Source organism: Arvicanthis niloticus, chromosome 5, assembly GCF_011762505.2.
Source record: "Arvicanthis niloticus isolate mArvNil1 chromosome 5, mArvNil1.pat.X, whole genome shotgun sequence".
Classification (NCBI taxonomy): domain Eukaryota; kingdom Metazoa; phylum Chordata; class Mammalia; order Rodentia; family Muridae; genus Arvicanthis; species Arvicanthis niloticus.
In genome coordinates this window covers 98,412,116-98,432,622 of record NC_047662.1, presented here as the reverse complement: position 1 = coordinate 98,432,622, position 20,507 = coordinate 98,412,116, and the positions used below count along the sequence as shown (strand labels likewise).

General features: G+C 46.4%; 1 protein-coding gene across 2 annotated transcripts in view; it reads left to right on the top strand.

Moving 5' to 3' along the window:
• LOC117708933 (stimulated by retinoic acid gene 6 protein-like) overlaps positions 1 to 19,254 on the top strand; it is a 37,676-nt gene extending 18,422 nt beyond the window's left edge. For both annotated transcript variants that reach the window (XM_034502934.2, XM_076935037.1), the window contains 10 exons: positions 376 to 487; positions 4,503 to 4,656; positions 8,768 to 8,843; positions 12,191 to 12,272; positions 12,492 to 12,540; positions 12,983 to 13,100; positions 14,326 to 14,445; positions 15,567 to 15,730; positions 16,820 to 16,966; positions 17,526 to 19,254. In XM_034502934.2, the coding sequence (XP_034358825.1) occupies positions 376 to 487; positions 4,503 to 4,656; positions 8,768 to 8,843; positions 12,191 to 12,272; positions 12,492 to 12,540; positions 12,983 to 13,100; positions 14,326 to 14,445; positions 15,567 to 15,730; positions 16,820 to 16,966; positions 17,526 to 17,674 (1,171 nt within the window). In that variant the 3' untranslated portion in view covers positions 17,675 to 19,254. The remainder of the gene's footprint in view (positions 1 to 375; positions 488 to 4,502; positions 4,657 to 8,767; positions 8,844 to 12,190; positions 12,273 to 12,491; positions 12,541 to 12,982; positions 13,101 to 14,325; positions 14,446 to 15,566; positions 15,731 to 16,819; positions 16,967 to 17,525) is intronic.
• Positions 19,255 to 20,507: the final 1,253 nt, after the last annotated feature.

Sequence of the window (20,507 nt, the reverse complement as noted above, 5' to 3'; positions counted from 1 at the left end):
ACGGCTCCCAAGTCACCTGTGTCTTAGTCTGTGCCCCCACCCCACTCAGTGCTGCCTCAAGGGCTCCCGCCTGGACCAGCCACTAGTCTGCATTTCCGAGGATAGACAGAAGGAAACAAGACAGAACAAAAGGAGTTCCTGACTCTGTCAGCTCCACCTAGGCAGTCTGCCCTAAGTCCCACCTCACACTCAGGGTGACAGAAGCCAGTCAGAGGCTCTTAGCTGCTAGAGAAGTTGAAGTTTCTGGGTTTTGTTTTTGTTTGTTTTGGTGTTTTTGTTAAAGTCTTTGTTGGACAGTCTTTGTCCTTAAAGATGAGGGATGATGGGAAGCTCGGGGAACTTCCAATGTTCCTTTCTGTGTCCATTCATCCACAGAGAAGGAGAAAAGTCTTGGTTTCAAACCAGGGTGTATGAGTGGGACCCCTGCTTCCAGTTTCCCAGCAGGATGATTGGGACCCTCCTGCTGGCCTTCATCTGCCTCTACCTTGTAAGTAGCTCCAGAAAAATCCTTTCCTGTTTTGTAAACAGAGCAGAGTCCAGTCTGGGGTCTCCGAGTCTTTGGGACAAGCAGTGTGTGCCTGAAATTTGAGTCAGGCTGAAAATGGGGAAAGTGAGGGAAGTACAGTGATCAACCCTTTGACCTGCAAGGACCCATGTGGTGACACTCACTGGAGAGTTACCCAGCACAAATAAAACTGGTGGTGGCTCACACCTTTCATCCCAACACACAGGAGACCTAGGTGGATTTCTGTTAGCTCACAGCTAACCTAGTCTATATAGTTCCAGGCTAACCAGGGCTATATAGTGAGGCCATATCTCAAAAAAAAAAAAAAAAAAAAAAAAAAAAAAAAAACCATGTGATAAAATTTGTCCTGGACTAACAGTTGATAAGGAAAAAAAATGTTCTATATCATTTGATATGCTAAACTGACCCAGGAAAGTGGATAGAAATAATGATCTCTAAAGAAAACATACAACTATAGACAGTAAGTTATGCTGTGAAAACTTAAATCACCCCCCCCCTTCAAGACCAGGTTTCTCTGTGTAGCCCTGGCTGTCCTGGAACTCACTCTGTAGACCAGGCTGTCCTCAGACTCAGAGCTCAACCTGCCTCTGCCTTCTGAGTGCTAGGATTAAAGACGTGTATGTCACCACTGCCCATTCTCACAAAAATAACATATTTCAGTGACTTAAAAGGTGAAATTGGAAAGATAGAATTGATTTATAGTATGGATCAAAGCTCAACTATCTTTCATTTGCTTTTTTTTTTCTCAAGAAAATGTTTTCAGTGTTAATATGATTCTTACTTCAGTGTTTTATCAGATATAAAATAAAAATATTATACATGTTCTAAATCATTGGAAATAAAGTTGGCTGAGTCCAGGGCAGCTGCAGTCCGCAGAATACAGATGGCAAGGCCTCGTTATCTTTGCTTGTTTTGAAGGCGGGGCTGATGTTTCTGTAGAGTCAGTTTGTTGTTCAGGTTTTAAGGGAATGTGTTAATTAGGTTATACCAAAGTATCGATGCCATTCTAAATGCCAGCGGCTCGTCACTATATGTCCCCCTACCCCACTGCTGAGGGTGTGTTCAGGTCCAGGAGGCAGCTCTCTTCCTAGCAGTCACTCAGATACCCAGCATCCTCTATAGTGTGCCTATCCATTCCTAAGACCTCATGGCCACCTAGTCAGTAGCAGGGAGGGAAAAGAGCAAAATGCTTGCACAGGGTTTTCCTAGACTAGGTGTGTACCACCTTTCCCTTCTGCTCCTCTTCCATTGTCCAAATGGGGTCATGTGGTCACACATAGGGAGGCTGGGAAATGTAGTCCAGTTCTGTGACTAAAGAAAGGCAAATGATTTTTTTTTGTTAATTAATTTAGTGTACTTGGTTGTATAAGTGTGTGTGTGTGTGTGTGTGTGTGTGTGTGTGTGTGTATGCATGTGGGGGCCAGAGGGTGACATCAGGTGTCTTCCTCAATTGTCTTCCTTTATTTCATTAGGCAGGTCTTTCGCTAAACCCAGATTTTGGCAGTTGGGCTACTCTAGCTAGCCAGCGTGTCGTGGAGATTCTGTTCTCTAGCACTGAGAGGTCAGGTGGCTGCTATGCCCACCAGGCTTTCATATGGGTGCTCGGGATCTGAACTCTGATTATATTATAACATAAAATAATATGATATATGTAATATACTTGTAATATAATATAAATAATTATATTACAAGTGGTTTAACCCCTAACCCATCTCTTAAGCCCTTGCTCCTTATTTTTTTGGGACTGGGTCTCCCACTGAGACCTGGGAATTCTGATTCATCTAGGCTGGGTAGGGGGTTACTGAGGTCCTGGGATCTGACTGTCTCTGCCTTCCCAGCTCTGCAAGCCTGCACCACCACGTGATTGCTGGGGACCCAGTTCAGGTCCTTGTGCTTGCTCTGTAAACGCTTCATCCACTAAGCCATCTCCCTTGCCCCCAGACGATGGATTTGAAAGGACAGCTGAAGCTCTTGGCAGCATTGAATAACTCACTTGGCATTATGGTGTGCTTTAAGACTTTATTGAACATCTACCCTTGCCGGGAGCCAACCCCTGGCTTGGGGATGAGAGGGGGAGAGAGAGATGCAGCTGCTTCTTCTTTCTTCTCCTCCTCCCACCATCCGGTTCTTCTTGAGGCAGCCCCTATGCTACTGTAGCTGACCTGCAGTCAGCATCCTGGCCCTAAGACCAGCAAGGAGTTAAGTAAATAGCCTTGTACTTCTGAGGATAAGGGACTGCAGGCTAGGGTGATTAACACCTGTAGCCTAACAGCTGAGGATTAGGCAATGTGGCCTTTGTTCTATCTCAGCAGGAACTGCTGGGCTCTAACTTTCGACTGGGTTGCAGGAAGAAAAGACACTTAGAAAAGTTGCTATAGAGTTTATTAAGTGTAAAAAGTATCCTATGAAAGCTATCTGAGGGGAAAAGTGGAAAGGTCCTGAGTGGGGAAGAAGAAAAGATTCTAACAAAGTAAAAAACCTAAGGGAGAAAAATTCTAGGCAGGGGGAAAGGAAAGGGCGATGGGGTCTAACTAACTGACTAGTCTAACTCACCATTCTAACTGAACTCTCATCTCTTTGTCCTCAGAACTTATACATCTTTCAGAGTACATGGTCACATGTTACATGGTTCATCACAAGTTCACACCAAACTTCAAGTCATAAATTGAAATAGAAGTTTACAACACAGAATGTTTACATGAATATCCATTAGGAGTAATTATCTAGCTAGACATTCATCATCTGTCTCGCTCCACAGGTTCGTAGAAAGTTTGAAACTATAACTTAAGAAATTAGTGAAGTTTTGTATAGATAAACCCAGGCAATATTTTCTCTTCTGTCCTGGTACCTATAATAAATTGTGGATTCCCTCTAGTAACCTAGGCTAATTGTTTTATGACCTCTTGGAATGTGCTCTAAGCAGGAGAAGGTCCAGTTTTAACTGATAACACTCAGGAGACTGGCAGAGTTCTCTTTGCATTCTCGACTATGCCTGAGGGACTTAATAGCAGTCCCGTTATAAAAGAGCTTAATAATCACTGATATAATTTTAGGAATTCTTATAGGATCATCATTAAAACTTAAGAAGTCATCTATTTACCTATATAGTATCACTACAAGACAGTACATCTTCGTGGATTTGCAGAGATCTGCTACAAAGGGGTGTGCTATAGCTCAGTGATAGTTGCATATGGATAATAATAATAATGGGAAAAACATATTAATAGCAGGAATCTTTCCTAAAATCACATCCACCACAGCCTTGCTAATGGGGCACACTCATCGCAGATTATATAATAATCCGAGGCAAGCATTTCAGGATGATCATCTGCTCATTATTAGCTTGTCCCATTATGGCTCCCGACATACCGTATACTACGCATTGTCTTCAGAGCTAAGAGAGAGTGGAAAGATGCTGCGGCATAGCATAGTCCTAGCAGGAGAGGAGCTGTGGGTCCAAGAGAAGGAGTAAGATGTGGAAGGGGAACTCTGCCATTCTCAGAGAGAAAAGAGATGAGGTAGGCGTTCTGAAGTCCAGTGAGTTATTCTGGACTAAGAAACTGCCTGATGATGGCAGTGTTCACACTCCACTCTCAAACACAGACATGATTAGTTGTCGGAGAAAGAAGGTGGTGGGAACCAGAAAGGCAGGTGTGTGTGGTGGGCAGACAGGACAGTGGACAAGCGTTGCTATCATGTGGAATACCTTCTCCAGTGGGGCTCCTGTTTAGATCAGTGAAGGGGCCATGGGAGATATGGCTGGTCTTGCTCCTAGGGTCACCCTCTATCTCTAGATCACATAATCTTCAAGTGTTTTTTGAGTCATTCTGGGTGAAGAACAAGCTTGCATACTATCATGTTCAAGAGACTTTTGACTGTCTGCAAGAGGCTGGCCTCAAGCCCTAAGGACATTTGTATTTTTTTCCATGCTAAGCTGGTCTCAGGAGACCTTGACCCCTGTGCTTTGCATCCACAGTTCATCGTCATTGAGTTTTGTGTGTTCCTACATGTGAAAGACCAGTTGGACATGTTTGAAGACAAGCTGGAGAGCTACCTCACCGACATGAACGAGACAGGGACCTTGACCCCAGTCATCCTACAGGTGAAAGAACTGATCAGCGTCTCTAAAGGTAAGGCCACCCACTCCCATCTTCCAAGTAGCATTCACACTGCCTGACCAGGTGCCTGGATTTCCTTTGTGTGAAAGTAGATTTATGCCTTCCTGGGTCCACTAGGCCAGAGGGCTGAAGCTGAACTGAAGCTGCCAATAGAAATTTCTCATTTTAAGTTGTTTTATCCTGTTGTGATGGTAAACTACACTTACAAAAGCAACACAGGGAAGACATTTTATTCTGGTTCTAGGTACAGTCCGTCATACAGGGAAATTAATGTGGCAGGAGCTTGAATCCATGGGTCACAGCACGCCCACAGTCAGGAAACGGAGGCAAGTGCGTTTTGGGCTCAGCTTCCTTCCTCCATTTAAACAGTCCAAGCATGGGAACGGTGCTGCCCACAGTGGGCAGGTCTTCCCATTTCATTGAATGCAATCAAGATGATCTCTCAGATATGCTGTGGTGGTTTTAATTACAGTCCCGCGTAGGCTCATAGATTTGAACATTTGGTCCCCAGCTGGTAGTCCTGTTTCAGAAACCTTAGGAGGTGTGGCCTCGATGATGGAGGAGGACTTTGAGAGTTTAAAGAGTCACACTAGTCCAGTTGTTCTCTCTGCTTCCTGCTTGTTGGTGAAGCTGTGAGCTCTCAGTTGCTGCTACAGCTACCATGCTTGCTGGCTGCATGCCTCCCCACCATGTCCTTAACAGCTGTGAAGGTTTACATTGGGTTTTTAATTTGCATCTTCCGAAGATGAATAATGAACACTTCTATGTATCTGTTGGGTGTTTGTGTGGAGGAGTGTTTTTTTGAGCCCTTGTCTTTTTTATTTTTATTGGTAACGGGAAAGGTACTTATGAAAGAAGCTTTCTTAGAAAGTGATGTATATATATCATCTGTGGAAAGAGATGTCCACTGTCTCCTAGGTGAGGAAGAATTGTGGATAAGATGTCAGGATAGAAGCCTGTGGGAGAGATGACTAAATGATGGCCTTAGTGTTTTGTCACTGTGAAGAGATACCGTAACCCAGCAACTCTTATAAAAGAAAGCATTTAATTGGGGGCTGGGTAGTTCAGAGTTTAGTCCATTATTGTCATGGTGGGAAGCATGACAGCATACAGGCCAGCATGGTCCTGGAGAAGGAGCTGAGAAGGTGTTCTACATACAGATCCTCAGGCAGCAGGAAGAGAGAGACTTACTGGGCCTGGTTCTGGACTTCTGAAACCTCACAGCTCATCCCCTAGTGACACACTTCCTCCAACAAAGCCATATCTACTCCAACAAGGCCACACCTCCAATCCCTCCCAAGTAGTGCCATTCCCTAATGGCTAAACATTCAAACCTATGAGCCTAGGTGGGCCATTCTTACTTAACCACCACAATGAGTAAGGCACTTACTGTGCAAGCAGGACAATCCGAGGTCCCACACAAAAACTTAGGTATGATGGAATATGCTGTAATCTCTAGACTATAGAGATGGATATAGGGCAATCCTTGGGGCTTGCTGGCCCGCTAGCCCACACCCTAGGTTCTAATGTGAGATACTGTCTCAAAATAGCAACAACATCACAAAAACCATGTGGACAGCTCCTAAGGAACAATGCCCTAGATTGATTGACCTCTGACCTCCCGCACACATACACATGCATGCATGCAAATACACACACGTGCTTGCATGCACACACACACACACACAGAGGGAGGGGGAGGGAAGGGAGAGACAGAGAGAGAGAGAGGAGAGAAAGAGAAAGAGAGAGAAAGAGAGAGAGTGTGTGTCAGTCAGTCATAGGACAAGTCAGAACCTCCTTCTTGGTCTTAGTTTTCTCTTCTATAAAATGAGACTTAGATAAACAGACATCTTGATGGTCTCCTGAAGATTTTGTGGCATTGATGTCTTATGACCCTAACCCACTGAATATCCTTGACTTATTTCCTTTTCTATTGCTGTCATAAAACACCATGACCAAGGGAACTTATAGAAGGGTCTGTGTGGGCTTATGGTTCCAGAAGGATAAGAGTCCATTGTGACAGGAAGGTATCAAGCAGCATGGTGGCTAGAGCAGAAGCTAAGAGCTCCCACTGGGCTGCAGTGACATACTTCCTCCAACAAGGCTTCTTCTTTAAACGTCCCAAACAGCGCCACCAAGTGAGCACCAAGTGTCCCAACAGCTGAGCCTATGGGGAACATTCTCATCAAGCTACCACAATCTCTTAAGTCAGAGGTTCTCAACCTGTGGGCCATGACCCCTTTGGGAGTCCCATATCAGATATTTACATTACAATTCATAACAGTAGCAACATTACAGTTATGAAGTAGCAACAGAATAATTTTGTGGTTGGGGGTCACCACAACATGAGGCACTGCATTAAAGGGTCGCAGCGTTCGGAAGGTTGGGAACCATTGCGCAAGTCATAAAACACCTGTAGCAATGGGATTTTCTTCCCAGTACGACTAACAAGCTGGGAAACCATCAAAGCCAGAAGGGTACATATTTGGTATGAATTGTGTTCTTATAGCTCTGTGGTCATAGAAGGAGCGGAAGCAGCAGCAGCTGATCCTTCCATACCGCCGGGCTTTACTGTGGCCTGGGAACGTTTTACACGTCAGTGTGGATTTGTGTTCAATGTGATGGATCCTTGAGCGCTACACCTGAAGAGCGTTTATGATGCAAGTCTAGTGCCCACTCTTTTTCTTTTTATACTTATTTTTACTTTTGGTGTATGTGTACCCTGTGTGCCTGGTGCCCTCAGAGGTCAGAAGAGGGTCTCAGATCTCCTAGAACTGGAGTTAGGATGGTTTTGAGTCATCTCTCCGGTAACACCCAATCTTTTGTTTGTGAACCTTAGCCTCCAAAGCCTGAGATCTTTCTTCACTTTCATTCTTAATCTTATGACAGTCTCCACTTCTGCCTCTGTTCTGGACTTGTGTTTTTATTTTGAGGCAAGGTCCCATGTAGCCTGGGATAGCTCTGAGCTAGATAGAATGGAGGACCTTGAATTTCTGATGTCCTGGCTCCACCCCCCCCCACCCTCCCATCCAGGTGCTGGGGGTTCACGACGAACCTCAGCTCTTGTTTTCCTTGTCTGCTTGCTTGGGTCAGAGCCTCCTTTATAATTCCAGTAGAACTGGTGAGAGTGGATGCTGTTTTTTCTTGATTTCCAGGTTGGGGGGAGTGCTGTTCACACTGAAGGATAATGTCCTGGGAAGCATTTTAGCAGAAGCCCCTTCACAGGCTGAGGAAGTTCCCTACTGTTTCTCATTTGTTGTGTGTTTGTGAAAAAAGGTTCTCTCCACCTAGTGAAAGTCAGCCCTACTGATGCTTTGAGCCAAGTAGGTTGAGTTAATAAAGCAAGTGAACTTTCCCCTCTTCTGTTTCCGTATTCCTCTCTCATGAGCACCCATAGTCTCTCTGAAAGCCAATTAGAGCCTATGATGGTGTGTACTGATATCAACTTGGCAGCATCTTAGATCACCTAGGAAAGGAGCTTGTGGGCATCCCTGTGAGGGATTTGCTTTGTTACGTTACCTGAGGTAGGAAGACTAGCCATAATTGTGAATGGGACCATTTTATGAGCCAGGTCCTGGGCTGAATAAGAAGGAGAAGAGCTGCTGAGGGCCAGCATTTGTCTCCCTTCACCTCCTGGCTGTAAGTGCCAAGAGAACAGCTGCCTCATGCTAATGCCTCCATGACTCCCCACCATGACCTACCGAACCAACAGGAAAGTAGCCAAGACCGAGCCTAAACAGCGAAACCTGCTGAACGATGAGTGCTACAGCCTCTTGACAATGGAGGTCATGTGACCAATGCCCCACCCCAACTCTTTCAGAAGTCAGCTATTAGGTATTATTTTCCATTCATGGCGCCTACTGATGATGTGGATCACACATAGCCGTCCCAAAATTAATTGAATGTAGTTGAGACATTTTACCATCTAAGGTTTCAGAAGACCATGCAGGAAATCACCTCTACCAAGGATGTGTGTGGCTAAGCTGGGCACCAGCTCACCCACAGAGAAGGAGGTAAAAGAGTGGAACAGGCTTGCCTAGACCTTGCTAACGTGGATCTGTGCTCCGCACTCCCATTTCAGGTGTGTTTTACAAGCCCTCTCATGTTACCCTTTGTATTTCAGGGGTCTGGGTGGTGACCATTTTGCCTGCTGCCCTCACGTGTATCACCTATCTCTTCCACATTTTGGCCTGTTACAGGTAAGAGAGTTCTAGGAGTCATTCGCATGACTTCAGCTCCCCCCCCCCCCGCCAAAAAGCATGACGTTCCTTATTCAGAATCTCTGACCACTACCCGAATGGCTTAGTGTGGCCATGGGGAGTGAATACAAGGGCCAGGTATGGCCAAACACACCTTTGTTGAGAAGAATATAAGCTTAACTCTCAGATTGGGCATCTATGATGATCTATCATTGTGTTTAGAGTCCTCAGGCCAATTTTGCCCCAACCATGGCAGGTGAGTATTTTCCTCTCAATGTTTACCCTTGACAAAGCTGAGACTCAACAAGAATAAAGTGACATGCTCAAGCTCTGAGCAGAGGGACAAGTTCTCCTGAAACCATGGTATATCTGTGTATTCTGCTTCATTGTTGGGTATCAGATCTGTTCCACTCTTCAGGACTGATAACCCCAGGCTCCTAGCAAGTAAGTCTAGCTCGAGGGAACATCTGTAGAGGTGGGGTCATGAAGTGTGGGAGCATCTACCTCAAGAACAGTAGTGCAGGAAGAAGATGCATGCTGGTGTTTTCTCTCTGCAAGTCTCCCTGTGTCCCAGTGTACATCTTATACTTTGAGAGGCACTTCCTTCTTTAGGTTAGGGAACTTTTTCTTCTATGATTTCTGTTGAAAATATTCTCTGTGCCTTTGATCTGGATTTCTTCTTTCTCTATTCCTATTATTCTTAGGTTTGGTATTTTCATAGTGTCCTAGATTTCCTGGATGCTTTGTGCTTGGGTGGGTTTTACATTTAACATTTTTTTTTGACCAAGGTATCAAAGTCTTTCATTTTGTCTTGAGTGCCTGAGATTCTCTTCTATCTCTAGTATTCTGTTGCTGAGGCTTGCCTCTGAGGTTCCTGTTGGAGGTTCTAAGTTTTTCATTTTCAGTTTCCCTTCAGTTCAGGTTTTCTTCATTCTGTTTTCACTTCTGTGTCTTGAACAGTTCTCTCCATTTCATTCCACTGTTTGTATCTTTGTGGCTTTCATTAATGGATCTATTCATATCCTCTTTAAGGTCTTTGATCATAGTCCTAAAAGCCATTTTGAGGACCTTGTCTGTTTCCTCAACAATATGGCATTTCTCATGGTCTACAGTACTAGGATTCCTAGACTCTAGTGGAGACATGTTGTCCTGGCTGTTATTGATTGTATGTTTATGCTGGCATCTGGGTTTGGGATGATTGTATTTCTAGGTGTTGATGTCTGGCCTTGTCTTTGTTGGGTGGGTTTTTCCTTTTTTGGTTTCTGTTGCCCTCTCTGGATCTTAGGAGCCTGTGGTAGCTATGGGCTGCCTGCTAGGGAGTGCTTCTGAGTTCCAACCAGCTGTGGCCACTAGGGGTCCCCAGTAGAACTTATTTCTAGGTATTGGGGCCTAAGAGTACCCACAGGAGGGAGGAATGCTGGGTCTGCCGTGAGGATCTGATTCCCTGGCTGGCATGGCCAGTGGAGAGAGTGCCTGGGTGCTGGTGACTGATATTAAGGGGTGGGTGAGGAGGCTGTAAATCTGCTCAGTTCCCCAGGAGACGAGGTCAAGAGCTACATTTTTCCTTTTAGGCTAAGAGTTTCCAGTTCAGTGATCACGAAAAGTAGAATCCAGCTGGGAAAAAAATACTTGAGATTAGTATAAAGTGGGAAAAAAAAGTATCCCACAAATGTGAGTGTGGCCTAGGGACAGAAAACCTCCAGTGTGACCTTCACATATAGCCCAGTAACTGGACAGGGGTATTCGTGCAGTTTTAAAAGTGACAGCTTTTTCTTTATCCCAGCTAGCTCCCAAATAAATGAGACAGAGACTATACAATCTATTTAGTCAAACTTGATTAAAGTCATGATAGCTGAGCTGTATTAATTTATTCTAATCTTCTAAGCCACATCTGGCTACCTCCCAGCCCAAAACAGGGGTGTGGGAAATGAGGTGGAAGGGGTAGAAAACTCTGAGGGGTTGTTACCACTTTAAGTTTTTTTCTGTTTAAAAATGTAATATTAGATTAGGCATGGTGGTGTGTAAGTTTAGACTTTTCAAAACCTACTTTAATAAGGGTTCTTAAAAGCATCAACCTCCCTTCTAGCCCACCACCCACCAGAGGGAGTGGAAAAAGAAAGGGTAATAGGTTGATGTGTGGATGTGTGTTATAGACCTGTTTAGAAATAATCTTGGGGCCATTCTAATCTTTGTTGTCAGCAATCCAGTCCTCTAGCAAACGCCAGCATGGCTCAGCAGTGGCAGTCCAGTCCACTCAGCAGTCACTACTCACAAATCAGCAGAAGCAGTTCAGTCCAGAAGAAACCTCAAGGCTCTGCCAATCAGCCTGAGTCTGAAGAAGCAGCAAGAAGCTTCCTGAATATCATGAGTTCTTTGGCGAGTTACTCTCTACAAAGTTACGACAAGAGGAGATCAGCAACTCCATGCAAAGGCGAATCAATGCCAGAGCCTCCTCCTACTGTCTGTGGGGTCATATTTATATTCTTTCTAAACATCACACATTCTCTCATGTATCTACTTCAGCAAAACATTCTTTCATGTGTCTGCTTCAGCAAAACATCCTCTCACCTGTGTCTGCCCCAGCAAAACATCATATGACATAATCGAGTTTCCAAAGAAACCAGAAATTTCCACTTCAGTGGTGCACACTTTTAATCCCAGCACTCAGGAAGCAGAATAGTCAGATCTCTGTAAGTTCAAGGCTAGCCTGATCTACATAGAGGGTTCTAATACAGCCAAGGCTATGTGGAAAGACACTGTCTCAAACAAAACAATGTATTACTATTGTGTATGTGGGTGTGTGTCTGATGTGTGTGTCGGGGTCCATGTACCATGGCACGTGTGGAGGTCAGAGGACCACTTGTGGGAAATGGTTCTCTCCTTCTACCATGTGAGTCCCGGGGCGTTGAACTCAGGTCAATAGGCTTTGCAGCAAGCACTCTTACCAGCTGAGCCATCTTGTCCATCCTTGATTTTTTTTAATGTTGCTATAATATTAAGCTATCAACAAATCGACTTCCTGGTATTTACTGTTTTAAAAATATTATTAAGTAATATGTACTCACCATAACAGAATAAGAAATACAGAAAGCAGAATGAAGAAAAACCATATATATTTTATCCATCAGATTCAATTGCTCTTATGACTTGATCAGTATGTATTATTTTTACGAACTATAGTAATCCTGAAGACCGAAGAGAAATCAGAATTCTGCCAAGAGAGGCAGCTGACACCCACTGACTGCCACCCACTGACGGCCACAGGCCTCCACGGGCCTTTTTATTCAGCTTGGACCCCACAGAAAGCACCACAGTTATGAGTGTCACATACTCTTCCTCTTCCCCAGAAAGCATATGAAGAGGCTGTGGGCTGGAGACAAACACTTCCTCCCTCAGAAGTTCCATAGTCCCTCTTCAGCAGCGAGTGTGGTGAGTCTGTAGGGGAGCTGAGCCCCACCTGACAGGGCAGCAGATGAGCAGGAACATAGAGAAGTCAAGCTGGGCCTCTATCCTGAGACACAGACATAAGAAGAACCTGCTTCCGTAAATGGGTTACCCTCAGATCAGGTGGGGTCCTAGGTATAAGGCTTCAGGGGAAAGCATCTCCCGTTCTACTCTGAGACCCCCTGTTTTCCTTCTAACTCTCAGGTGGCCATTGCAAGATACTCTGGCTGGCAAATAGCCTACATCCTCTGGGGTAAGTGCCACCCCATGACCCACGTGACACAGTGCATGTTTCCTGGGCACCTGCAGAGCCACAGCTCTGAGGAGAGACACAGAAGGGCTAGAAAAGCAGCCATAACCTCTAGCTTTGGGGAGTCTGGAGAACAGTGAAGAAACACCATTAACATCTCCCCTCGGCCCTCATCTCACTGGCTTTGCTAAGGCCATCAGGGAGCAGAGGGGAAATGGTCCTCTGAGCTAGCTCAGGACTCAACGGCTTTCTAGGGGAGTTAACATTTGAACTGCATCCTGGACAAGCAGAAAGATAGGAAAACAGCGATAGGTAGAAGAAACAGTACTAGCAGTTATATCAAGTGCCTCTGGCGGAAGAGAGCATAGGTCAGGTCTGCCCGCAGGGAGGAATATAGGGTTCGGCCAAGAGAGATCCCTAGTGATGCCTTCTATTTCATCTCCAGGCTACCTCATCATCCATGTGGTTCAGAGTCTCTGTGGTGTGATGCTCATGTATGGCCTGGTGCTGCCCATCATCCACCACCAAGGCCTGGAGATGCTGCAAGGACTTGGCCTTGGGGTGTAAGTAGCTAAGTAGACATCTTCCTCTTACTGATCCTGGGGACCCAGTCCTGGGTCCAAGGTCTTGTTCTGATCCCCCAGGAAGGGGTCATCACAACACCTCACAGGGAGGGAATCTTACGTTGTCAACAGGCTTCCTCTCCCATCATTTCGTGGGTCCTTTGCAGTCCTGTGCATGATACTTAAACTCCCACTTTCCAGCAAGGAAACAAGTTGGGGAGGGGGGATGAAGTGAGAGGTGAAACAGGAAGGAAGGGCAGGGATCATGGAGAAGTCATCTGATGTGCTCTGTAACCCGGTGTAAAATCCCTACCCTTCCTAGAGCCTCCCTCAGCTCTCTGGAGACAGTGAGTGGCTGACTGCAGAGAACTTGCTGTACCCCTTCCCCATAAGAGCTCTGGGAGTTTGGTGTGGCCAGGAGACACATGTTAGAGGGCTTGAAGGAGAGGAGCTGGAGCCCAAGTCCCTGTTCGTCACCACCAATACTGCTACTCATGTCAATTCAGCATGTGTCACCCTCTGGGAACCTTGTTGCTCTGAACACCTTGACACCATATTTACCTAGAGCTTCTGTGTGCTCCAGTGCATTGCCTGCCTGCTCTCGGGCAGCCTTCTCAAACTAATTCTAGGTTTCATTCTCAACATGAAAGGACTGCATGACTGTATTCTATGCTTATTTTAGGACTGCCACCCTTGGCAAAAAGGGACATTATGGGCAGCCATGGGTTATGATCTGGAGCTAGAGAATCATCACGTGGCCTTGGGGGGGGGACTTCCTCCCATTTGTGACTCTTTTTGGCCTGTGTGCACCGTGGGCTCAGGAGTGGGTGGGGATCACAGCTCAGAGCTTGTTCTTCTACTGTTCTTCTGGTTCGGGGTTCTCTCTCTTCCTCTCTCTCTTCCCCTCTTTCTGTTTGTCTCTGTCTGTCTATCTCTGTCTCTCTGTTTGTCTCTGTCTGTCTCTGTTTCTGTCTCTGTGTCTGTTTGTCTCTCTCTGTCTCTTTCTGTGGGTGTCTCTTTCTGTATGTGTATGTTTCTGTCTCTGCCTTTCTCTCTGTCTGTCTCTGTCTGTCTCTCTCTGCATCTCTCTGTGTCTCTCTCTTTCTGTCTGCCTCTATCTCTCTGTGTCTCTATGTCTCTGTCTGTCTGTCTCTACTCACTGTGTATGCGAAGGTCCTGGAACAGTAGACTAGACACCTCGGGTTGGACATGTCCTGTGTTTCAGCCTCACCCTATCCGTAGCCGTGGGCCTTATAATCCTACAAGTGTGGATTGCTGGCACGTTCTTCCTGCAGCCCAAGCTGGGCATAGCTGACAAGCAGAAGCCCCTGGCTCTCAACAACAGGTGAGGGCGGAAGAGGGAGATGGCATATGTAGGGCTTCTGTACCTTCTACCTAATGGTGGGCGGCTTCTGGAGTGCTCTGAATTCTGTGAGAGGCTATGAAGCTATGCACAAGGGGTGAGATCTGGGGTGTGGCCCTGAGATCCAGAATTGCCTTTTCAGGTAGTAGGAGAGCCACATGAGGTTGTGTAAGCTCAGTAAAGCTGTGAAGCTCACCTTCCCCGTTTGTACATTATTGTGCATTCCTTCAAGAGGAAACAAAATATGGACAGCCAGCCAAGTGCCTGAAAATCCTTTGTCATTCATTCATTCATTGAGGAAACCATAGCACCGACAACAGAGAGACAGATATTCCTACCCACCACCTCTGAGAGCTTTATAACTTGCTGTAGAGGACTGGCACATGGATAAAGGCCAGAAATTCCTGAGTGATCTAAAGATGAGGAGGAGAGACTGAGGAGGGGGCGCAGAGGCAGGGGAGGGGAACAGAGCAGTGGGTGGAGAGGAGGAACTAGCATGGTTGATAGCTCCCACAGCATGGATGGGAGTAGTAAGACACAGGCTACATGTGTTTAGAGATGAGCAAGAGCCCCTAATGTCCACCATAAAGTGTTACACAGCACGGGCACCAAGGGACACGGAGTGACAAGGCCAAACAGTCCTCCATCAGAGGGGTCTGTGACATTTAGGATGCAGTTTGGCCCTGAGGCAACAGGACCATGTCATCGGGTGGCCCTTTGGGACTTTTGGTCCTTTGGAGACTAGGGACAGCTCTGGCTGGGGTAGGTCCAACGATGGTGGTGAACCACAGCGTTGTTGCAACCTCTAAGCCAGCTGTAGCCCCATAGTTTTTCTCGACCTTTAAGAAGCCTCATGCAAGAATCCAAAGGCCTGTATAAAGCAAGAAACACTCACACTGCGATATGCCTAGGGCTCCCCAGCTTCTGGGACCACACATCCCTCCAGCACTGTGGGCAAATACTCAGCTCCACCTACCACCAAGCGTGATGTCATAAGCTTAGGAGAAAGAGTTGTGGAGTTTAACTCCCAGTCTGGATGAAGCCAGAGCTGGCTGTGTTGCTGTTTTGCCTGACAGCAACCTCTTGCCTGCTTCCGTCTGCAGGAGAGCCTTCCACAACTTCAACTACTTCCTCTTTTTCTACAATGTGCTGCTGGGCCTGGGTGCCTGCCTCTCCAGGCTGCTCGTCAGCTGCCTCCTGGGCACGTGGCTGATTGCACGAATTGACAGGACCATCATGCAGAGCGGCTATGAGGGGGCAGACATGGGTGCGTAACAGTCCTGGCCATCTCCTTGGGGGAACAGCTGGCCTCATCCCTTTGTGGAAGCTTCCTGGAAAAGATGGCTATGAGTTCACACCTTCACTTGGGCTTACAATTGGCTTCTGGCAGAGGTCATAAAGCCAGGCACTTGGTTCTGGGCTGGGGAGATGACTCTGCCATGGAAGGACTTGCTGTGTAAGCCCGAGGACCCGAGGTTGATCCCCAGAACCTATGAAAAGAGCCATGTGTGGTCTGCTCTGATTGTGATCCCAGTGCTGGGGATGAGGAGGCAGGAGGTTCCTTAGGGCAGACTAGACAGCCCTTAGCTTAATCAGTGAGCCCCTGTGAACACACACAAGAAATGTGTATTCTGGTGTGTGGTCAAAGGTTCAAGGTTGTTGAACTCTTCCCATCCCCCAGGCCACTGAAGTGTAGGATAGGTGGCTCATACTTTCCAAACAGATTGGAGACTCGAACACAGCTCTGAAGCATCAGTGTTGTGGCTTCAACATTTAGTGAAGAAAGTATTTAGTTTAATATACTCTAAGGCCAAAGCTGTCCATCTGCTCCTGAGGATGTAAAATTAGTCTTCTAGCCTCAAGCCTGGTCATGCCTTCCCTCAGCTGTTTAAGATCTGCACTGACACATGAGAAGACTCTGTCTTCTCATGGCTGCACTGATACCATCTCTCTTCTCATGGCTGCTCTCAGCGCCTTCAAGCTTCGAGTTCTCCATCGAACGCACAGAGTAGAATGTTCTCTCCAAGAATCCTTCCAGATCTTTACACTCACTCTGTAGATTTCTCTGTAAGAACTCAGACCACCAGGGGCAAGGAGTTGGGCGGGGATGGGGTTGGGGGTAGGGGGAGACTAGCAGTTAGCCAGCACAGGAGAGACAGAGGCAGGCAGATCTATCTCTGGGAGTTCAGTGGCAGCTTGTTCTACACAGTGAGTTCCAGGCCAGTCAGGGCTACACAGGGAGACTGCCTTGAAAGCAAAAATTAAAAAAGAAAAACAGCAATTGTAATATAGAAAGTACCAACTGGGCAGTGATGGGAGGTGCAGCCTGGCCGACCTGCTCTTACTTGGGTTTCAGGCTTCGGTGCATGGATTGGTATGCTCTTTGTGGACCACTACCACACCAACCCTGTGTTGGTTAGCTTTTGCCACATTCTGATCACAAGCCACAAGGATGGGAAGCTGCAGAAGACTGTGAAATACTGGTGCCTGAACCAGTCAGCAGGTAATGTCTCCTGTTTGGGCCTGTGCTGGGTTCAGAGTGGAAAATGGATACCCATGGACTCCCAGGGATGCTCAGGAGGCACCAGATCTCCTTCCCACTGCCCTTGCTCTGCCTCCCTTTATGCCAAGCTGCTCGGGAGGCAGAGCTCCCATCATTCAAGCTGCATGGTTGTCCTGCAGACTGGCTCACCTGCCTATTCTGGAACTGAACCCCGGTTCTGCAGGCACAGTTATCTGAACCCCATTGTCTTGGGATGCCACTACACACCTCAGGCTACTCGGCAGATCCGATTTCCAAAATGAAGATCAGTTTGTGGGATTTTTTTCCCTATTGTTTACAGGAAGTGCTCTGAGTTCCTCCTGCCCCTGAAGGGCTTAGGCACACCCACTAATATTCCCTACAGGTCTGGGGATAGCTCACACCCTTCTACCTCCCATTCCCCAGGAGTCCTGATCTAATGCCTCTTGCCACAACTTTGCATTGTAGTTAGCTGCCCCAAAAGTCTTTGAGAAGAGTAGAGGCAACACCCCACTTCCACTCCCTGATCTCTCTGTCTTAGGTCCCCGATTCTCAGCCAGAGCCAGAACGAGGTGGTTCCTGCTACAGACGCTCATCAACAATCCCAGGCTTGTCACGCTCAGAAAATCAAAATCAGGTCAGAGTTCAGGAGAGGTCACACAGATTCTCCTGACCTGCTCAGACTGCTGATTGGGCCACCAACTTCTGCTCCAAGGCCAGGCCATCCCCTCTCATGAAGGCCTCAACTTAACTACCAGCAATTCCCTACAACAGGACAGGATGACATGGGCACTGTTCATGTACATGATAGACAGCACTGACCACTCCTGGGATGGCCATAGAGACCAATGGCTTAAGTCTAGAATGATCTCAATTCCTTGGGAAAAAAGAAAAATAATATAAAAAGCAATTCTGTGGAACAAATTTTGCCCATCAGTGACCTCCCGTGTTTGTGGGAAGGCCGCCATGGGGGTCACCTGCTAAGAAGCATGAAGTAGAGGCTGGATAAATGAGATGGCTCAGGGGCTAAGTGCACTAGATTTTACTTGCAGAGGACTCAAGTTTGGTTCCCAGCATTCACATTGGGCAGCTCACAAGTGTCTGTAACCCTAGCTCCAAGGGATCTGACCCATTTCTGGGCTCTTCAAGCACTTGCACAAATGTGGCAGACACATATACACATAAGTAAAAACAATAAAGAAAATGAATCTTTAAAACAATTTAAAAAAAAAGAAGTATGAAGTGAACTTCTTGCCTCAAAGCCTACTGGGAGTAGAATCAGGTGATCCAGGCCTTCCTCCTAAAGCTAGTCTATCTGTGGGATCCCCTACAAAAGCCAAGCAGACGTGGAATAGGCCTGCATTCCAGGTGGAGAACAGCAATACTGAGTCTGCGAGCAGGAGACCTAAAGCATTTTGATGATGCTGTTCATGTTGGGGACAGAGGCTGAAAGACAGTGAAGCTTATTCAAAAGACACATGTGTCAGGCTGGGCGGTGTGGACATTGTCCTTGTGCAGATCTCAGTACTATCCAAATGGCCCAGGACAGATACAGTCTGGCCATTGAAAGTCCTGAGCCCGAGCAAGTGCTGTGAGGACCCAAAATCTCGAGCACTTGCACCCAGTTGCTGTGTAAAGTTGGTCCTGCTGGTGCATGCGCCAGGGTTGTCACTTTTAGCTGAGTCTTTACGACAGCTCTTTGACAATTTGTTGGGAAAATTAAGAGCCCCTTCCCCACCCCATACACAACACATGTCACTTTCTAGCTCTGTGGCCAAACAACTTTGTCTTTCTCTATTCTCAGACATCTATATCTGCAAAAGGGGCCAGCATTCCAGCTCCATGTATTATCTTGAGGATAAAATTATTCAAAGCACACAGATTCATCTAAGCTTGTGCCTGATACTCTAAACTCTCAAAAGCAGAGATTCAACTTTGGTTGTCTGTATGGTTTGAGTGTAAACAGTATCTCCCAAACACCCAGGTACCTGTTAAGACTTTGGTCCCTAGGATGGCACCATGCAGAGGGGTGGGACCTTTAGGAGTGGTACCTAGTAGGAGGTCCTTAAGTCACTGGAGGCATGTCCTTGAAGGAGACCATGGGACTCTGGTCTTTTTGTTTCTCAGCTGATGGGATGAGCATTTTTGTTTACTAGACATTCCTATCACACATGACATGATGCCTCATTAGAAACCAAAATCAATGGGACATTTCATCGTAGACTGTGGTCTCCAAAACCATGAGCTCAAATAAATTTTTTTTCCATACATTCACTATCTCAGATTTTTTTTTGCAGTAACAAGGAGCTAATACAGATCTCATGTCATAGAAAGATGACATGTGTGTCATAGAAAGATGTGTGTGTGTGTGTGTATGTACAAGCATGCACCTTGTTGTGGCTATGGGTGCATGCGTATGTACATACCTGTGTGTCTGTCTGACTACATCCATATTATTCATCAGGAAAATGCAAAATAAAACCATGATACCATACCACAACATAATGTCTAGATAAAATCTGGTGGCACTACTAAGTGTTGGTGAGGATATAGAACACTAGAACACACACACTGTGGTGTGTGTGAGCTGTTACCACTTTCAGAACCTTTGGTAGTATCTCCTAAGATTTACACACTCACGCTCTCTGACACAGCATGCTCACCATACAGAAGAATGGTTAGAGCAGGGATTTGGATACATTCCCAAATTGTAGAGAATGATGGAATGTTGACATAGGACCCCACAGCTTCAGACTCAGAGGGATTGTGAAACCTTCCTGAGGGGGGGTGGTGAGTGTAAGTGTTGACACCCAGGAGTGGACAATAGAAAATGTCTACCAGAGTGGCCTCCATCCAGATGTTTATGGCCTGAAAATGGCTCCCCTCCAGAGGCTGCTCCTACTGAGATTAGCTAAGTCTGCCTCCTTGTTTCAGATGCATACTAAGAACTCTGCATGCAACAATCCTTGTTTATCTGTATGCAACAATCCTGCCTCTCTGCTCAGCTCTCTGTATTAAACAAACCAAGCTTCTGGGGTGCTGTATTTTCTCCATCTGAGAGCTCAGACCACCACATGGCTTTCTGTCTGTGTGTGTTGGGATGTCTTATCTTTTTTTTTTTTTTTTCATGCCCCCAGTCAGGTTGAGTCCCTGGAGCCAAGAGGGACACAGCTCCAAACTGAACTGGGAAACACACTCATGTCTGTTCTATTTGCATTCTGTTTGCTGTGGTAAAACATTCTGATCAAAAGCAACTTAGGAAAGGGTTTATTTCCAGGTCAAAGTCCATCACTGTGGGAAGCCAGGGTAGGAACTCATACAGGACAGGAACCCAAAGGCAGAAGTGAGAGCGGAGTCTGTGGAGGTGCATGGCTTACTGGCTTGCTCCTCTGCCTCATGCTCAACCCGCTTTTGTAAACCACGCAGGCAGAAGCACCTGTCCAGGGGTGGCATTGCCTGCAGTGGGCTGGGAGCATGAATGTGTGCCTTACACTCATAGTCACAGGTCAGTCCGACTTGAGCA